The 16,154-nt window shown below is 37.2% G+C and overlaps 1 protein-coding gene across 5 annotated transcripts in view; it reads right to left on the bottom strand.

Annotated features, from left to right (window-relative positions):
* Window positions 1-16,154, bottom strand: part of PRKCE (protein kinase C epsilon) — a 404,880-nt gene that overhangs the window by 91,022 nt on the left and 297,704 nt on the right. For all 5 annotated transcript variants that reach the window (XM_070734568.1, XM_070734569.1, XM_070734570.1 and 2 more), the window contains 4 exons: window positions 15,149-15,291; window positions 9,977-10,067; window positions 8,032-8,234; window positions 4,556-4,729 (listed from right to left, as the gene is read on the bottom strand). In XM_070734568.1, coding sequence (XP_070590669.1) covers window positions 4,556-4,729; window positions 8,032-8,234; window positions 9,977-10,067; window positions 15,149-15,291 — 611 coding nt within the window. The remainder of the gene's footprint in view (window positions 1-4,555; window positions 4,730-8,031; window positions 8,235-9,976; window positions 10,068-15,148; window positions 15,292-16,154) is intronic.

Below are 16,154 nucleotides of genomic sequence, written 5' to 3'. Positions count from 1 at the left end.
GCACTAGTCACTGTGCACATTGTTATATGTTGCGTGTATGTTTTATATTATAAAATCAATAAAAATATTTTAAAAACAAACAAACAAACAAACCTGAATTACAAATATACTCTTATCTGGTCGATGCTATGAATGGATTTTGTGGCAGAATTCATTTCAGTGGGTTTTTTATCTTGTTAATTACAAGCCATGATTTTTAATTTTTCCAAAAGGCCCAATAAATTATTTGAAGGTTTCACAACTTTAAGAGAGAGACTAATCACTGCCTTCCACCAAGACATTGTTGTTAGAAAGTCTGTGATACTCACTGAAATTTGTGTGTGGAGAGTGGAGAATGCTATTTTGTACAAAGTTCTCTAAATTTTGTATTTTAGGTCTTAGATGATGTGGAATTGGTTTATTTCCCTTCTCTCCAAAATACTCCAAGACAACCATATCTCTGAAACATTTCTAGAGGAGGTGAAATGGTATCCAAAGTGACAAAAGCATATAATACCATTGACACCACTTAAAATAAAAAAATAGACCACCAAGACAAAATAAAACACACTTTTTGATACAGTTGCTGTGGTGAACCCACTGTCCTTTTTTCCCTATTCCTCGTGCACAAGATTGAGAATTTTGAAAAGCTCTGGAAAACACATTGCCCTGACATAGAGAATTTTGACCTGACAAATTGGCTTATTGGACTGAGAATGAGAGCTGTGCTCATTAAGAAATTATTTGTAAAATAAGCAAATGTTAACATTCTTTTTGAAAGATACAATAAATATTAGGGGTGGGGCAGTAATGGAGCTTGTCACTCTTCCAGAATGAATGGGGTAACATAGCCTTTGGAGAAGGAGAGAGAAACACTAATGTAAATATGATATCCCTAATAGGGGTTCAAATGTGCTTATGAGCAGTTCCTTTGACATTCACTAAACACCCAGCCTATTTCTTTTTTTTTCTCCTTAGATTACTTTGACTTGAACCAAGTGTCATATGCTAGAACAATCTTTATCTTCAGGAATGTCCTCGCAGTTTAATATAGGCCTCATAGGAAGGTTTAGGACAGGGGTGGGGAACTATGGCCCCTTTATGACTTGTGGACTTCAACTCCCAGAATTCCAGAGCCAGCATAGATTCCCCACATCTGGTTTTTCAAATAATGAAAATGCCCTTGTGGTTTGTTTAGAAATGTGCTCTCCTGGCTAGAAAAAATACAGAGATGAGGTATGTAAAATTGGATTATAATCTCCCTGTGTTTAAAACAACAACACATGGGCAAATAGATCAAAAGCAACATGAGAAAATATTATTTTACTGAAAGAGTAGTAGATCCTTGGAACAAACGTCCAGCAGACGTGGTTGGTAAATCCACAGAAACTGAATTTAAACATGCCTGGGATAATCATAGATCCATCCTAAAATAAAACACAAAAAATAGTATAAGGGCAGACTAGATGGATCATGAGGTCATTTTCTGCCGTCAGTCTTCTATGTTTCTACTAGATTTTTTTTTCAATTTAAATACCACGCAGCAGCCATTTTATTGGAGAACTCCTGACATGCTCTCAAAATGTCAAATACGCCCTCAGTCTTCACATGGGTACTAATGTAGAAAAACATTTCTCGTAACAGTTTATAGTTACCATTTTTCTTTCCTTCCCAAACTCCAGAAGTTAAGTCAGTTGGACACAGAAAAACATTAATTTACATTCCAATGCTGCAATACCCACAATACAATAAAAGGAATAAATGAACTGTGGATACATAAAATTATAGTTTGAAGCTATGAAAAACAACAAAAAATGTTTTGAAAAACTATTATTTTTGCTTGTTTTTTAAAGGGGTCTTTAAAAAAGCTTGGTTGTTTTCTTGTAGACATTTTATTAACCAAACCAAGTAATACCATCCATTTGTTTTAATTGAAGAGTGTTTAAAGCAAGCTTCAGCATTAATCCTTGAAATTTTGTCTATTGCTTTTGCCTAGAATGTCTGATACCAATGTTGGTACTGACCCCTATTTTTATTTTTTATGAGTAGTTTTATTAAAAATTACAATTGTACCAATAAAAAACTAATACAAACTTTAAAAAAATAATAAAAAGAAACACGGAAAGTACAGAAAAGGGAAAAAAAGAAAAATAAGAAAAATAAAAATATGGTAAAGGAAAAGAAAATATAAAAATAAATGACTTCCCTTTCATCACAACATATAAACAATTTTAATAACATCTCCTAAAATATAGCAAATGATTTCTTCTTCCCGTATCTCATCTCCTAATGTATAAACCAATCCTTAAAGCCTCGTCATTTCAGTTCCAGTGTCAGCAAAAGTCCTTTAAAGGTTACCAGAGACAACAGCTTTTCGCGGAGCTATCTTCAACCTGCCATTTTGGCTCTGCAAGAGCAGTATTTTTATTAGCTACTGGTTAGTGCATGGTGGACATCTTAATGCCCCTAATCCATTTTACACTTCTGGGACCTTCTTCATTAGGAGGAGATATGGCTGAAATCAGCACCACTGTAATTTTGAACAGAAAAAAAGAACATCCCACAGTCTGGGACCTGCAGCAGGATTAATATTGTTAAAGCAAATGCACTATGAATTGTTAATAAAAATATAAGGGAATAAAGACAATTCCATCCTTGAGTACCAAAAGGGGGGCATGTCTCCACCTCATTAGCATTATTAGCATGAGACTTTCTAAGCCTACTCTATCCCTGATTTTAATAGTGCACTGTAATAGGTTTAATAGTGCACTGTGATTTGGAATGCTTCCAAGTCAAACAGGGCACCAATCCTTCTTTCACTACTAGACAACCAAACCACACTATCCCAAAACTGTAAATATTGCAGAATATTGATCTGCCTTATAAGACTGTAGTTCATATTTGTGAAGCATCAGAAAGACTCATGCAGCCATATAAACTAAGTACTATGTTTTTCTGAGGAATATTACTGCATGGACTACAAATGAGATTTCAAAATCTGAAAGGCAAATTTCAAACATTCTGATTAAAAATTCACTTCCATAATAAGCTTAGTAACAGAAATTTCACTATGCTCGGGACAGCACTCAATTCCATACATGTTCCTGTGACATTCTTTTGCCTGCAGTTAAAAAAAAAACATTTCACACCAAATATTTAGAAGGTAATCTAAAAATGGAAGACATAACAGAAGTTCAGAAATTGCAGCTATTATCATTTTTTTCTGGTGTTGAGATTTGAGAATCAGAAAAAAAATCAATTTAACTGTTTATATTACTAATCTGGGGGCTTTTGAAACCTGTTCTTATGAATCTTTATAAAAAAATAAAATGTGTAAATTCACATTTGTATTCCCATATCCTTATCATACCTCTCAATACTATTTCCCCAAATTTGCACAACCCTAAAATGATAGCAGGCAATTCATGGTCCCCCTCTAATCTGCCCAGGTACATCCAAAATATAGCAAAATGTTATAGCAACACATTTTATTATTTTAAAGCCATTTTCATCAAACACATATCCATAAGATTTGGGGGGGGGGGCGGAGAACTGAAACATTTAGATCCTACCTACTTAGTGGACACTATCCTGTTGTGGCTCTCTGTGTCAAAATATTTTAATCCAGGTTTAAAAGTATCACAATTATTTCAAATACAAGAGTTTTCAGATCTTTAATTAGACCCATTTGAACCAAAGTTTCCTATTTACATTTATATCTAAGATAAATCAGGTTGGGATGCTTGCATTTCTATTGTGTCAGGGCTTTAAAGTGACATTTTACTAGCCCATATTATAAACATTGCAAAATTTGCTTATTCTGAAAGTTTAGAAACTTAATTTGCTTAAGTAAATGCCATACTTGTCAATATTTCTATGAAGTTATATAACAATTTCAAAAAAATAAACAGAATAGAACTGTTTTTTATATCTTTAGTGCCACCTTCTGGCATGTCAAGTGCAGTACAATATATTTATTTTTATATTAAAATTTGTTAGAAGTAAATTCATTTTTAAAGGAGTTTACAGTTAATTAGGTGGTAGATTGTAGAATCACTGAAATAGTCTATGAATAAAGTTTTCAATATCTATGTGCAACAAACCCAACAAAGAAAGGAAATTGTAATTAAAATTTCACAAAACAGACAAATGAAAGCAATCTTCAGCAAAACATAATTTTGGGAAAACCTTAGGAATCAACCCCACCCTGTAAATGGATGAATTGGTCTTCTACCAATCCATATTGCCATCAAATGTGAGATAGACACTCAAGATTTAGCCAAGATACACAAAACCTACTATTCATACATTGCAATTCTCCACTTAAAATGAGAACACAATTTTGCATTTAATTATATATTTCAAAGTTATCATTTCAAATGTTTTCATTTCATAAATTATCTTTTCAGACATTTAACCCATCTCCTAACATATTTTGACAACTGCAAATGTTGAGGCATGATTAAATTATTAACTGTATGACCATCCAAACGGTGAGTTTCATGCAGCTCACAGGAGACTTCAAATTCCTTGACCAGATCAATAATTAGGTATGGGACAGATCTAGATATCTTACCTTGGTCTGGAAGCAGCAGTACAGCTGTGTTAAATAAGGATGCTTTCGTGCTAATGCCAGAATCCGTTTTTCGGTCATTGTACAGTCCACATCATCATCTTGAAGAATGACATCTTTCTTTAAGACTTTCACAGCATATACTTCATCTTTACCTTTGAGTTCTGCCAGCATGACCTAGGATCAAGGACAACATCTCATTTATAAAACACATTGCATACTTGTTACATTAATAATAACTGGGGGGAAATAAACCATCACAAGCACCTTGAAGCAAAATATTTTGCAAAAATCCCATGTACAATATCTATCTGTCTGTCCAACTACAAACAAATATGTCCCTACCACTTAACAATTCAAGATATAGTTTGATTTAGATCCATGAAGTCAGTATAAAAAGGTAAGCAGTGTCAACTCAAATTGAAAAAAATAGCATATTCCTTGCACTACAAAATTCAGTCTCTGAATGCAATTTTAACTGGAATAATCAAACTAGATATTAGCTAGATAAATTGAATAGACTAATGTAGAGTTCTGCAAAGGCATTGTGTGATGACTTCACAAATATCCCAGTAGTTGATCTAAGACTCATGGATCACATCAACACAAAGCAATTGCAAATAAATGTATTGAGCATGTATAAATAGTGTTCTTTAATTAATTATGTTGTTAAAATATAGAAGTGCTTGTTAACAAATGAGATCACCAAAGACATTGAAAGGCATATTTATTTATTTATTTATTTGTTTGTTTGTTTGTTTGTTTGTTTGTTTGTTTGTTTGTTTATTTAGCCCAATACACAATGAGAGTTTTAGTGGGTATATATATATAAATATACACACACACATAGTAAAATATATGATGAAGGTTATAGAGGAGATACTCATAGTAAAATATATCTATGAAAGAATAGAAAAAGAAGATATAGTGTAGAAGAAGAGATATAGGAATAGAAGAAAGGAATAGGATATAGGAGAGCAATAGGACAGGGGACAAAAGGCACTCTAGTGTACTTGTACTCGCCCCTTATAAAATTTCCTTTTCATTTATACTTCACAATGCAGATGAAGATGTCATCAGAACCAATCTACATTCAATATGGACCTAGTTTTTTCTGCAAACGAGTGCCAGGTTCAGGATTTATTAAAATTATACACCTACCAAGAGCCTATGGATTGGAACATCTTATAATCAAGTGATTCCCATTTATGATAGCAACTTGCCTATTCACTCAGGCATGATAGCTAGTGGCAAGAAGGGACATTGTAGTAAGAGAGAGAGGGAGAGAGAGGGGGGAGAGGGAAGAAGGAAGAGAGAAAACAGTAGATTGGAGAAAGCTGCTTGTTGTAGTACTGCAAACATAGCTGTGTATCTGGACCATGCGGCATCCATGTTTCTACATATATACATTATATATGCATCCATATATGATCTTACCCTAAAGAACATGGATGCAGCATGGTCCAGATATTCCAATTATTACAGTACAGTACTAGAACAAGCAGCTTTCTCCAATCCACTGTTTTCTAGTTTGACTTGAAATACCATACTTCCTAATCAGCAGTTGCAGGGAGGGCCTCAAAGCTGCAGGTAGAAACCTATAAAGGAAGTGAACCTGGGGAATGTTCCAAGAATGTACCCTCACACAAGTGAGGGAATTATGACAAAGTTAAATCTCTTTTATTTTAATAACAGAGGTCTTTTTGAGTAAATTTATTGGCCCCAATGAAGATGTTTGGCATGTGTCTATGACCTTTAGAATTGTTGGTATTCCTAATTACCTTGTGCAGGGTGGAAGAAACCAACAATGGTTCTATACCTATAGAAAGTGAGATTTGTCATTGTTTTATTCATTATTTTGTAACCGCTTTATAAGGTGTAGTGACTGGACCCAGAACAAATACAGTCAAATATTTATATGCCATGTTAAGTTGGCATAGCTGGCAAGCAGGGAAAATACTACTACTACTACTACTACTACTACTACTACTACTACTAATAATAATAATAATAATAATAATAATAATAAAATATTTGATTTGCGAGACCAGAAAAAGCTCGCTACTTTTTATAAAGCCCTTTTATGTGGCTCTTTCTTAATATGCTATTCTAAGGCTATTTGTTGGCAAAAACTGAAGTTGCACATCTTGGCCATAATTTCATGTGACACAGAATGTATTTCTATAGGCATTGTAACTGTAGTGGTATATGAGAAAGACTTAGAGAGACCCGATGAAGAGATGCTGCCTAAGAAACAGTCAGATGAGACCCCATAGCCTGCAGCAGGATAAGTAGGTGGTTCAGAAGGAACCCTCCCAAACTCCTCAAGCAGTAAAGGTAAGACATCTCTAGTTTCAGACTTGTAATATTTTGTTAATGTACAGAATATGGTCTAATGTTACAATAAAGTAATATTAGACCATCTGTTTGTGTTCCCTGTCCAGTCTATCTGAGAAGCGTGTAATGCAGCTGTGAGAGCAATCATGGGCTTCCCTAGGTATGCCCATGTAACACCAACACTCCGCAGTCTGCATTGGTTGCCGATCAGTTTCCGGTCACAATTCAAAGTGTTGGTTATGACCTATAAAGCCCTTCATGGCATCGGACCAGAATATCTCTGAGACTACCTTCTGCTGCACGAATCTCAGTGACTGGTTAGGTCCCACAGAGTTGGCCTTCTCCGGATTCCGTCGACTAAACAATGTCGTCTGGCGGGACCCAGGGGAAGAGCTTTCTCTGTGGCAGCCCCAGCCCTCTGGAACCAGCTCCCCCCTCATAGAAACATAGAAGTCTGACGGCAGAAAAAGACCTCATGGTCCATCTAGTCTGCCCTTATACTATTTTCTGTATTTTATCTTAGGATGGATCTATGTTTATCCCAGGCATGTTTAAATTCAGTTACTGTGGATTTATCTACCACGTCTGCTGGAAGTTTGTTCCAAGGATCTACTACTCTTTCAGTAAAATAATATTTTCTCATGTTGCTTTTGATCTTTCCCCCAACTAACTTCAGATTGTGTCCCCTTGTTCTTGTGTTCACTTTCCTATTAAAAACACTTCCCTCCTGGACCTTATTTAACCCTTTAATATATTTAAATGTTTCGATCATGTCCCCCCTTTTCCTTCTGTCTTCCAGACTATACAGATTGAGTTCATTAAGTCCTTGCCTTTCGCAAACTTCTTAAAACCCACCTATGCCGTCAGGCATGGGGGAATTGAGACATCTCCCCCAGGCTTATATAGTTTTATGTATGGTATGCTTGTGTTGTATGTTTTTAAAATAATGGGTTTTTAGATATTTTTTAAATATTAGATTTGTTTATTGTACACTGTTTTGTTGTTGTTGTGAGCCACCCCGAGTCTGTGGAGAGGGGAGGCATACAAATCTAATAAATAAAAAAATAAAAATATGTTCAGCTTAGGAATCACGATAAGGCAATTGACCAAAAAGAACCAAGTAGCATTTGTAGACTGCTCACCTTTCCAAAGCTGCCTTTTCCTAATACTTTAATGAAGTTAAATTCCTCCAGGCCCATTCGCTTTGTCTGAGCACCATTCTCCCCATTCTCCCCGGATGCGTTAAGTTGGCTGTCAGTTGAGCTTGTTGTTGCTCCCCTATGTTCTTCTCCCCGATTGTCAAATGATAATGCTTTCCTAATGTTATTTTCAAGCTCTTTGATTTCTGTGTGAAGACAAAGAAAACCAGTACTGACCGGCAAGATACTTTACAAAAACAACTACAGGATTTTATATTAACTTTGGACACAGATGAATTATTTCAGATGCTTTTTGAGTCACAAAGAATGAGCGGTTATGGCTCCCAATTTTATGCATGCTTTCTTGACTCAAGTTCAACTGGTTTAAGGGCAGAAAACAAGAGAATCTTGTGGGAAAACGTATGCCTCAAGCAGAGAGCAGCCTGTACGATTTTGCCTCTGCTCCAGGATTCCTTTAGGACAGGAGTCACCAACCTTTTGAACCTCAGAGACCACTAAATTAATAATTTTAGATCTTGGTGGGCGTGGCTAGAAGGTCATGTGACTGGGTGGGCATAGCAAACTCAATGTCATTCACATCCAGGGGCGCTTCATCAGTCTCTACTCACCCCTCCCCTCTCAGCCACTCCTTGCCTCCCAGCCGGAGCTCCTTAGGGACCCAACGGTAAGCAGTTGTTGGAATTAACAAGCCACCATGAAAAAGAGTAGGCAAAACAGCTGGCTAAGTTCAAAGAGGCTCAGCAGAAGCATCTTGATGAGGATTATGAGCATAGACTTTCCAAGCAGAGGGAAGATCTGTGGGAATGCAAGGCCAGGTACTGGCACCTGGAAGCTCAGGGGGCTGAGATGGTCAGCCAGTTTCAAACCATGATGCAGTCCCACTGGAACAAGGCTCTCCAGCTCACCAGTGGTACTTCCCCCCAGCCTTCGCCTAAAGCCCCACACCAGGAGGCCAAAGCAGACCCCAAGTTAGAATTTCTGTCCCTCTCTGACCCACACAAAAAGACCTCAAAGGGGAAAATTCTCTGCAAAAACACAAACATTTGTTGCATGTATCGGTCCCAGGGGCCAAGGACGCCTGATTTAGTGCAATATAAAAAAGGGAAATAGGTTTTCTGCGGATCAGCAATAATTTCTCATGGACCACCAGTGGTCCATGGATCACTTGTTGGTGACCACTCCTTTAGGAGGTTCATAGCCTTTAAATGGTTCCATGACATTGTATATAGGAGACTTAGCATGTGACATAGAATTGGGTTTTGTCATTTTAAGGCAACAGTAATAAACCGAGGCTCCAGGGCTACCTGTACCTCTAAAATGTCTTCTGACTATTATTGACACTGGTGGTGTAATTTTCTGCCATTCTGAAATTTAATTGCAAATAAACTCTAAGCTCATAAAAAAGAAGAAATAGTTGTGTGACAATGATTTGTCTCTTGACCACACTCATTGTGGACACTGCCAAACATAGATTTTTCTTGCCTTAGATTATATCCCAATAATTGATGATTTAATTATTGAGATTTTTAAAAGCAGTTACAGTGTTGGGTCCAGACAGGATTTTAAGGCTTTTTGGAATTTCATCAGCATGGGAGCATGGGAGCTATACAATGCTTAATGGGACATCATTCTAGGCACTGCTACGGCACTGGATCCCAAAAAATGACATTGAGATGAATAGAAATATGCCCACACTGCCAGAATATATTTGGCTGGTAAAATGCCCCATGTGGTCTGCACTGCAATAGTCACACAGTGAAGTGACAAGAGCATGAGTGACTCTCTGATTCAAATTATGATATTGTTTGAAGGTTGAATATTCTGTTAAATTAGAACTGGTGGAACCACATTTTTAAACGACATAGATTAGTCAAAATGTTAAGGTGAATGCAACTTATTTATTAGGAGAAAATATATGTTGATAAACCTTGATCACATGGAGAAGTTGGTGCTGACTTGGACCTGTCATCTTCTCCTGGTGAGGAGCCAGGAATTGCCGGTTGAGTTTCTGGAACAAGCTAATAATCCAACAAAAGAGATACTTGATCAGAGTTCTGTGCTCTTCTGACATGGCATTTATGAGACAATAAAGATGTAACTTTACATAACAATGCTTTTCTGCAAAAGGGGAAAGGCAACTGAAAATACATTTGACCTTTTTAAAATGCTCCAACAATGGACATTTTAAAGAAGAGATTGAATAACCATTTGTTTGAAATGGTAAATGGTTTCCTGCCTAAGCAGGGATTGGATTAGAAGACCTCCAAGGTCCTTTTCCAACTCTGCTATTCTATTCTATTCTATTCTGTTCTGTTCTATTCTATTTTTCTATTCTATTCTAGTCTAGTCTAGTCTAAGCTTCTGAAATAAGATTCTAATAAAATCTTCATTGATTTAATAGTCCATCATAATAAGCTTCTAACAAAGTATTGATGACATAGGAAACTGTGCAAGAATAAAAGCTGAGTGGGGTTTAGATAGATTGATTTTAACAATTTTTGTAGGAGCATGAGTCAAAAGGAAAAAACAATTTCATGCTAAGATTTAAACATATACAGCTTCATCAGAAATCATTGCTGAGCCCGACGTACCCAACAGCGATGCAAGAGTAATTGTAATCACGAAGAAATCTGTGCTTGTTTCTTGTATGGAGGTTCTCTGTATGACTATATCTAAGGTATTAGGATCCACTAGGAAATGCTCAGTGTTCCATAAAAAAAGCTGTGAGAATTATGGAAAACAGTAAAAAAAAAATTTTTTCTGTGTCAGTGGGGGACTCATCTTGAGGACCCCATCTTGAGGTCCTTCTGTAAGGCTAAAGAGAACTCTTCCACAGGACTTTTCAATTATGCTGTTTTATTGCTAGGACTAGTTGGCCCCCTCTATGGTTATCATTTTTAAAAACTGTTCTATGCCAGTGATGGTGAACCTATGGCACGTGTAATAGTCGGAGGCAGGAGTCGGCAATCAAGTCTTTATTAGAAGTCAACAAAACAGAGAACAGATGAGGAACACAGTCCTAACAAATGCCGGTGTTTATATGCTAACGCCGGCTGAGGTAACAACCAATCGGGTGAGAGAGCTTTTGCCGCCCTTGCACCCAACGAACGAACTAACCAATCACAACAACCTGTAATACTAAGCCTTCCTTCGCTTAGTCTCTGGGCAGGACATAATACAAATATTCTGGACTGCTTAGGTTTTCTTAGGTTGCCCTAGCTCAACTCCAATGTGCATGTGTGTGCCAGCCAGCTGATTTTTGGCTCCATAGAGGCTCTGGGAGGGCGTTTTTGGCTTGCAGAGAGCCTCGGGGGGATGGGGAGGACATGTTTATCCTCCCCTGTAGATAAACTTTGGAGCCTGGGGAGGGCGAAACACAAGCCTACTGCGCCCACCAGAAGTTGGGAAACAAGCCATTTCTGGTCTCCAGAGGGCTTCCAGGGGGTGGGGAAACTGTTTTCACCCTCCCCAGGCATTGAATTATGGGTGTGGGCACTCGTGCATGCGCGATAGCACGCAGGCACATTCTTTCAGCACCCATCACTGTTCTATGCTGTTCTTTGATGCACTATTTTATTTCTATAACTCTTTTGTTTTTTGTTAGAAGCTGCTGCAAGTTCTTCATGCTTGCTAGTATTAAGTTCATTAAATAAAAGTATATAGGACAGGCCAACAATATTAAGTATAAAAGAGCACATGCTATTTCTGCTTCACTATTAAAGTCAGTAAAGCAACTGCAGAAAACAATGATTAGACACCTAGCTGGCAGAAAGTCATACTGTCCTGTTGTGGTTAGCTCTGGCCCAGCTCCTGCCCCAAGGACTGTGGATGTGGGGGAGACATCCACATGCTGCAGGCCTGTTTTGCCCCCGGTGGAATCTGATGATGAAGGCTCATCTGACCAAGAAGACATGAGTGACAAGGAGGAGGAGAGTGTGGCAGACAGCTCAGAAGGAGATCAATTATCTAGCTCCTCCTTGGATTCAGAACAAGAGTTAATGATACAGCCACGCATGCAGAGAGCGATGCATAGGCAACAACAACTGAGAGATTATTATCAAAGAAAATGAGGCCACCAGTGGTTGGGTGGGGCTGTGGTAGTGACGTTTGGCCATTGTGGAGGATTATCTGATCGTTGTGTTTCATGACTGCTTTGCTGACTTTGATCTTTGTGTGCTGATTTTTCCCCACTTTGAAACTAACTCAGAGCAAAGTGTGTTTCACTTTGTGAAAGACGAAGGACTGTGAATTGCCTCACAGATGCAAGCTAAGTATCACAGAACTGATAAGGGACTTGTACAAATTACCAGTTTGTTTGAAGACCAGTGCTCTTTGCTATACCAAAAGAGGGCTTAGTTTAAGTGAATTTTGATTATAAAGAACATTGTTTTGAATTTTCAAACCTGTGTGTGTGTCTGAAATTTGTACCTGTGAATTTTTGGGAGGAGTGTACCAGAGAGCCCGAGAGAACACTGTCCATAATAGGATTTACATATTAGTGAACACAAATTGTATTGACCATGCATGTATCACTGGGTATAACTATTTATTCTCCATATGTACAATATATTTTCTAACCAATGTGTGTTTGTGTGGAAAGGTCAGTTTTGCAAATATCTACTGAATTGTTTCAGAAGAATGTTATTTCACTGTGTTTCCATTTCACATCATTGTAATAGAATGGAGGGCAGAGAGTTTTTCAACTAGATAAGAGTATTTACATTTAAGAGTATTTACATTCATGTGTGTTCCCAGAAAGAGACTTCAAAGCAGTGGCTGTGATGTTTATGTGGCTTCCTGACAAGAAATGTTCTTTCTAACAATTGAAAAAAGAATGCAACCATCTGTGATTTTACTGCTACTAAGGTCACATGAGTTTAAGGGACAAATTGCTAATAATTGTCCCTTAATATGTTTCATATGCATGATGCAGCTTCAGGTTTTGATTATAAGTTAATTAATTACAGAAAGCAGGAGAAATTGGGGGACTGGAAATATATCTCTTTTCTTCCAGAATGCAGACGCTTTCTCACTCAAAAGTCAGATCCCTAATGATCTGATTTATGATAGCTATAATTTCATTTCTACTGGATTATTACTTTGTGGTCTGGAATCTTTTAAGGAAAATTGTTCTCAGCTAGCAAGGAAAAAGAACCATACCCCCCCCCCCATTCATGTTATGCTACAAACACTCATATTTTTCATTAGAAATGAAGGACTTTTAGTCTGATGTCACATATATTTTCAGTCTAGAATCTAAATTATCTTTTACGCCTATTAGTCTTCAGTCTCCTTAAAAATAATAAAGAATTAATCTGGTCTTGTAATTCTAAAGCAGGGTATTTACCTGGGCTATGTAATTTAACAGAAAGGAAAAAATGTGTGGACAATAATTTATCCTCTTTAATTAAAATAACTAAAAGTATTGTTCCAATCTACAAACATGTCACTCAAAAGGCTAAATTGAAACAAGTTGTATACCCTGGTTGATGGTGTTTGGATAAGGGAGCAAATTCATGGATTTCAAGCACAATATTAAGCTTTATTATTCATAGGTAACATGTTTTAGCTACTGTGTCGTCAAAAAATTAGACAACCCCCCCCCCCCACAAAAAAATGCAACAGTCTAAATCCAATTTCTTTCTTTAAAGCAAGGAAAAAATACAGTACATGTTATAAGTGATGCAGGTGTTGCTGTAGCAAAAGTCATCTGCAAATCAGGAACTCAGCAATGATTAAAAACACCATTGCCCAATTTTTTTATTGTCTAGATATATTATACACAGATTATAGCTCTATAATTTAGATAGCACCAAGTTAAGGGAGGTTATTTTAAATACTTATCTTGACTTATGACAATATGATCTACTATCTCATCTTACTGGCTGCTATTTTGTATAGGGAGTAGGGCAATGTTTTCAGTGGCACCAGAAATAAATATTTGGGATGGGTGAAATATTTCCAAGTCATTGCTACTTTTGCAAGTTTTATTCAGATAACACAGACAATACTGTCATGCATTTACACTAATTTGCAAATTCCTCTCCATAAATATATTTTAAATGCATATTTTACTGTATTTAAATTGTTAAAGAGGGAATTTGGAAAGAGGAGGAATACGAGACCACCTTCTGCCGCATGAATCCCAGCGACTGGTTAGGTCCCACAGAGTGGGCCTTCTCCGGGTGCCATCAACACAACAATGTCGTTTGGCGGGGCCCAGGGCAAAAGCCTTCTCTGTGGCGGCCCCGGCCCTCTGGAACCAACTCCCCCCCGGAGATTAGAATTGCCCCCACCCTCCTTGCCTTCCGTAAGCTCCTTAAAACCCACCTCTGCTGCCAGGCATGGGGGAATTAAGGCTTCTTCTCCCCCTAGGCCGTTACAACTGTATGCATGGTATGTTTGTATGTATGTTTGGTTTTATATATTAAGGGGTTTTAATTTGCTTTTAGTATTGGATTTTATTGTATATTGTTCATGATTGTTGTTAGCCGCCCCGAGTTTTCAGAGAGGGGCGGCATATAAATCCAATAAACTTGAAACTTGAACTTGAAACTTGAACTCTGCCCTCAGGCATGGGGGAACTGAGATATTCTCTCCCCCTAGGCCTTTACAATTTATGCATGTTATGTTTGTTTGTAGGGATGTTTGGTTTTACAATAAGGGTTTTTTAGTTGTTTTAGTATTGGATTTATATGATGTTTTTTATTACTGTTGTTAGCCACCCCGAGTCTACGGAGAGGGGCGGCATACAAATCCAATCAATCAATCAATCAATCAATCAATCAATCAATCAATAAATAAATAATACAATTTTGCATGGAAATCTAAGAAAAAATAATAAATAAGAATAATTTGTTGTTATGAAATCTGATAGATAGCTGAAGTGCAATCTGCCCATTGGTTTGTAAAGGTCATCGTCAGATTATTTTGTTTAGGAAGTGACAAATACATTCCTTGAAGATCCTTAAAAGAACCAGGACATACAGTATAGTTATGCTCTAAAACCCAAATTAAAATAAAAGGACACAAGATGTCTCCCATGCTTCACATTGCAGAGCCATTATTAGTTCATATTTTAAACTGTTTCCTTGGTTACCTTCTTCCTCCTTTGTCCGCTATTTGTGATCTTATCTGGAGTAACGCCAAGATCCGCAAGTACTTTAGCTATCCCCCTAGCATCTACTCCACAGTTGGGTGCTACGTTTGTTTCACAGCGTCTATGTACATTCATCTTGCAAACTGTAATTTAAACCAAACAGAAGGGAGGGGGACCAGAAAGATCCAGGTTAAATAAGATTAAGCTGTCCTGATAAATTACTATCTATTATTTATCTGTGTTTTTCATAAAATCCCTTTTACAGTCCCTGTAGTGAGAATCTGATTTAATAGACTAAACAGATTGCTGACAGTTCAGATTGGTTTTATTCTATAAAGAAATGGCTTGCAGGATCAAACTAAAGAGTAACTCAGGGGTGAACTATACTCTCTCCACTTTGGGGGCTCATAGAGATTACTCCCGATTACTGCTGAATTTGGCTGGTCCAATTCATCAGTACAATTTTGGAGCCATTTGCAAACCCCCAAATTAAAAAATAAGCTCAATAATTTGCTTCCTTACAAAGCAACTTTTCCCAACTCATCTAAAATAGTGAAGAAACATGGGAAATTTTTGATCTTGCATGACATTATGGTTGCTTAAAAAACCAGAAAATATTTTTTGGGGGTAGGGATGGGAGGGACAGAAATTAAGCATGGATAGTGCTAGAAAAAGTTATTTAATCTGCCCCTATTCCAGCTACAATATTATTTTACAACAGCAATCAAATAAATGCACGGTAGGGACTTGTTCCTGTCTCTTCTTCAAATATTTGGTTGCAAATAGCTGTCTTTCTGGAAAATTAAAATGAACCCATTGTGGTACAAAAATAAGAAAGATCATGATGAACTCAAATCACATTCTCTGTCCTGAAATTCATAAGCCGACTCTGGACCGATCATAACTCTTCATTACAACTTACCTCATAGGACTAAGTTGTGAGGAAGTACTTGAACCTACCTGAGTTCCTGAAGGAAATGTAGGAAAAGAGGAAAGCAAAAACAAG

Source organism: Erythrolamprus reginae, chromosome 1 (genome assembly GCF_031021105.1).
Source record: "Erythrolamprus reginae isolate rEryReg1 chromosome 1, rEryReg1.hap1, whole genome shotgun sequence".
Taxonomy (NCBI): Eukaryota; Metazoa; Chordata; class Lepidosauria; order Squamata; family Dipsadidae; genus Erythrolamprus; species Erythrolamprus reginae.
Note: the sequence above shows the minus strand (reverse complement) of the source record. Positions and strands in the feature narration are given on the sequence as shown.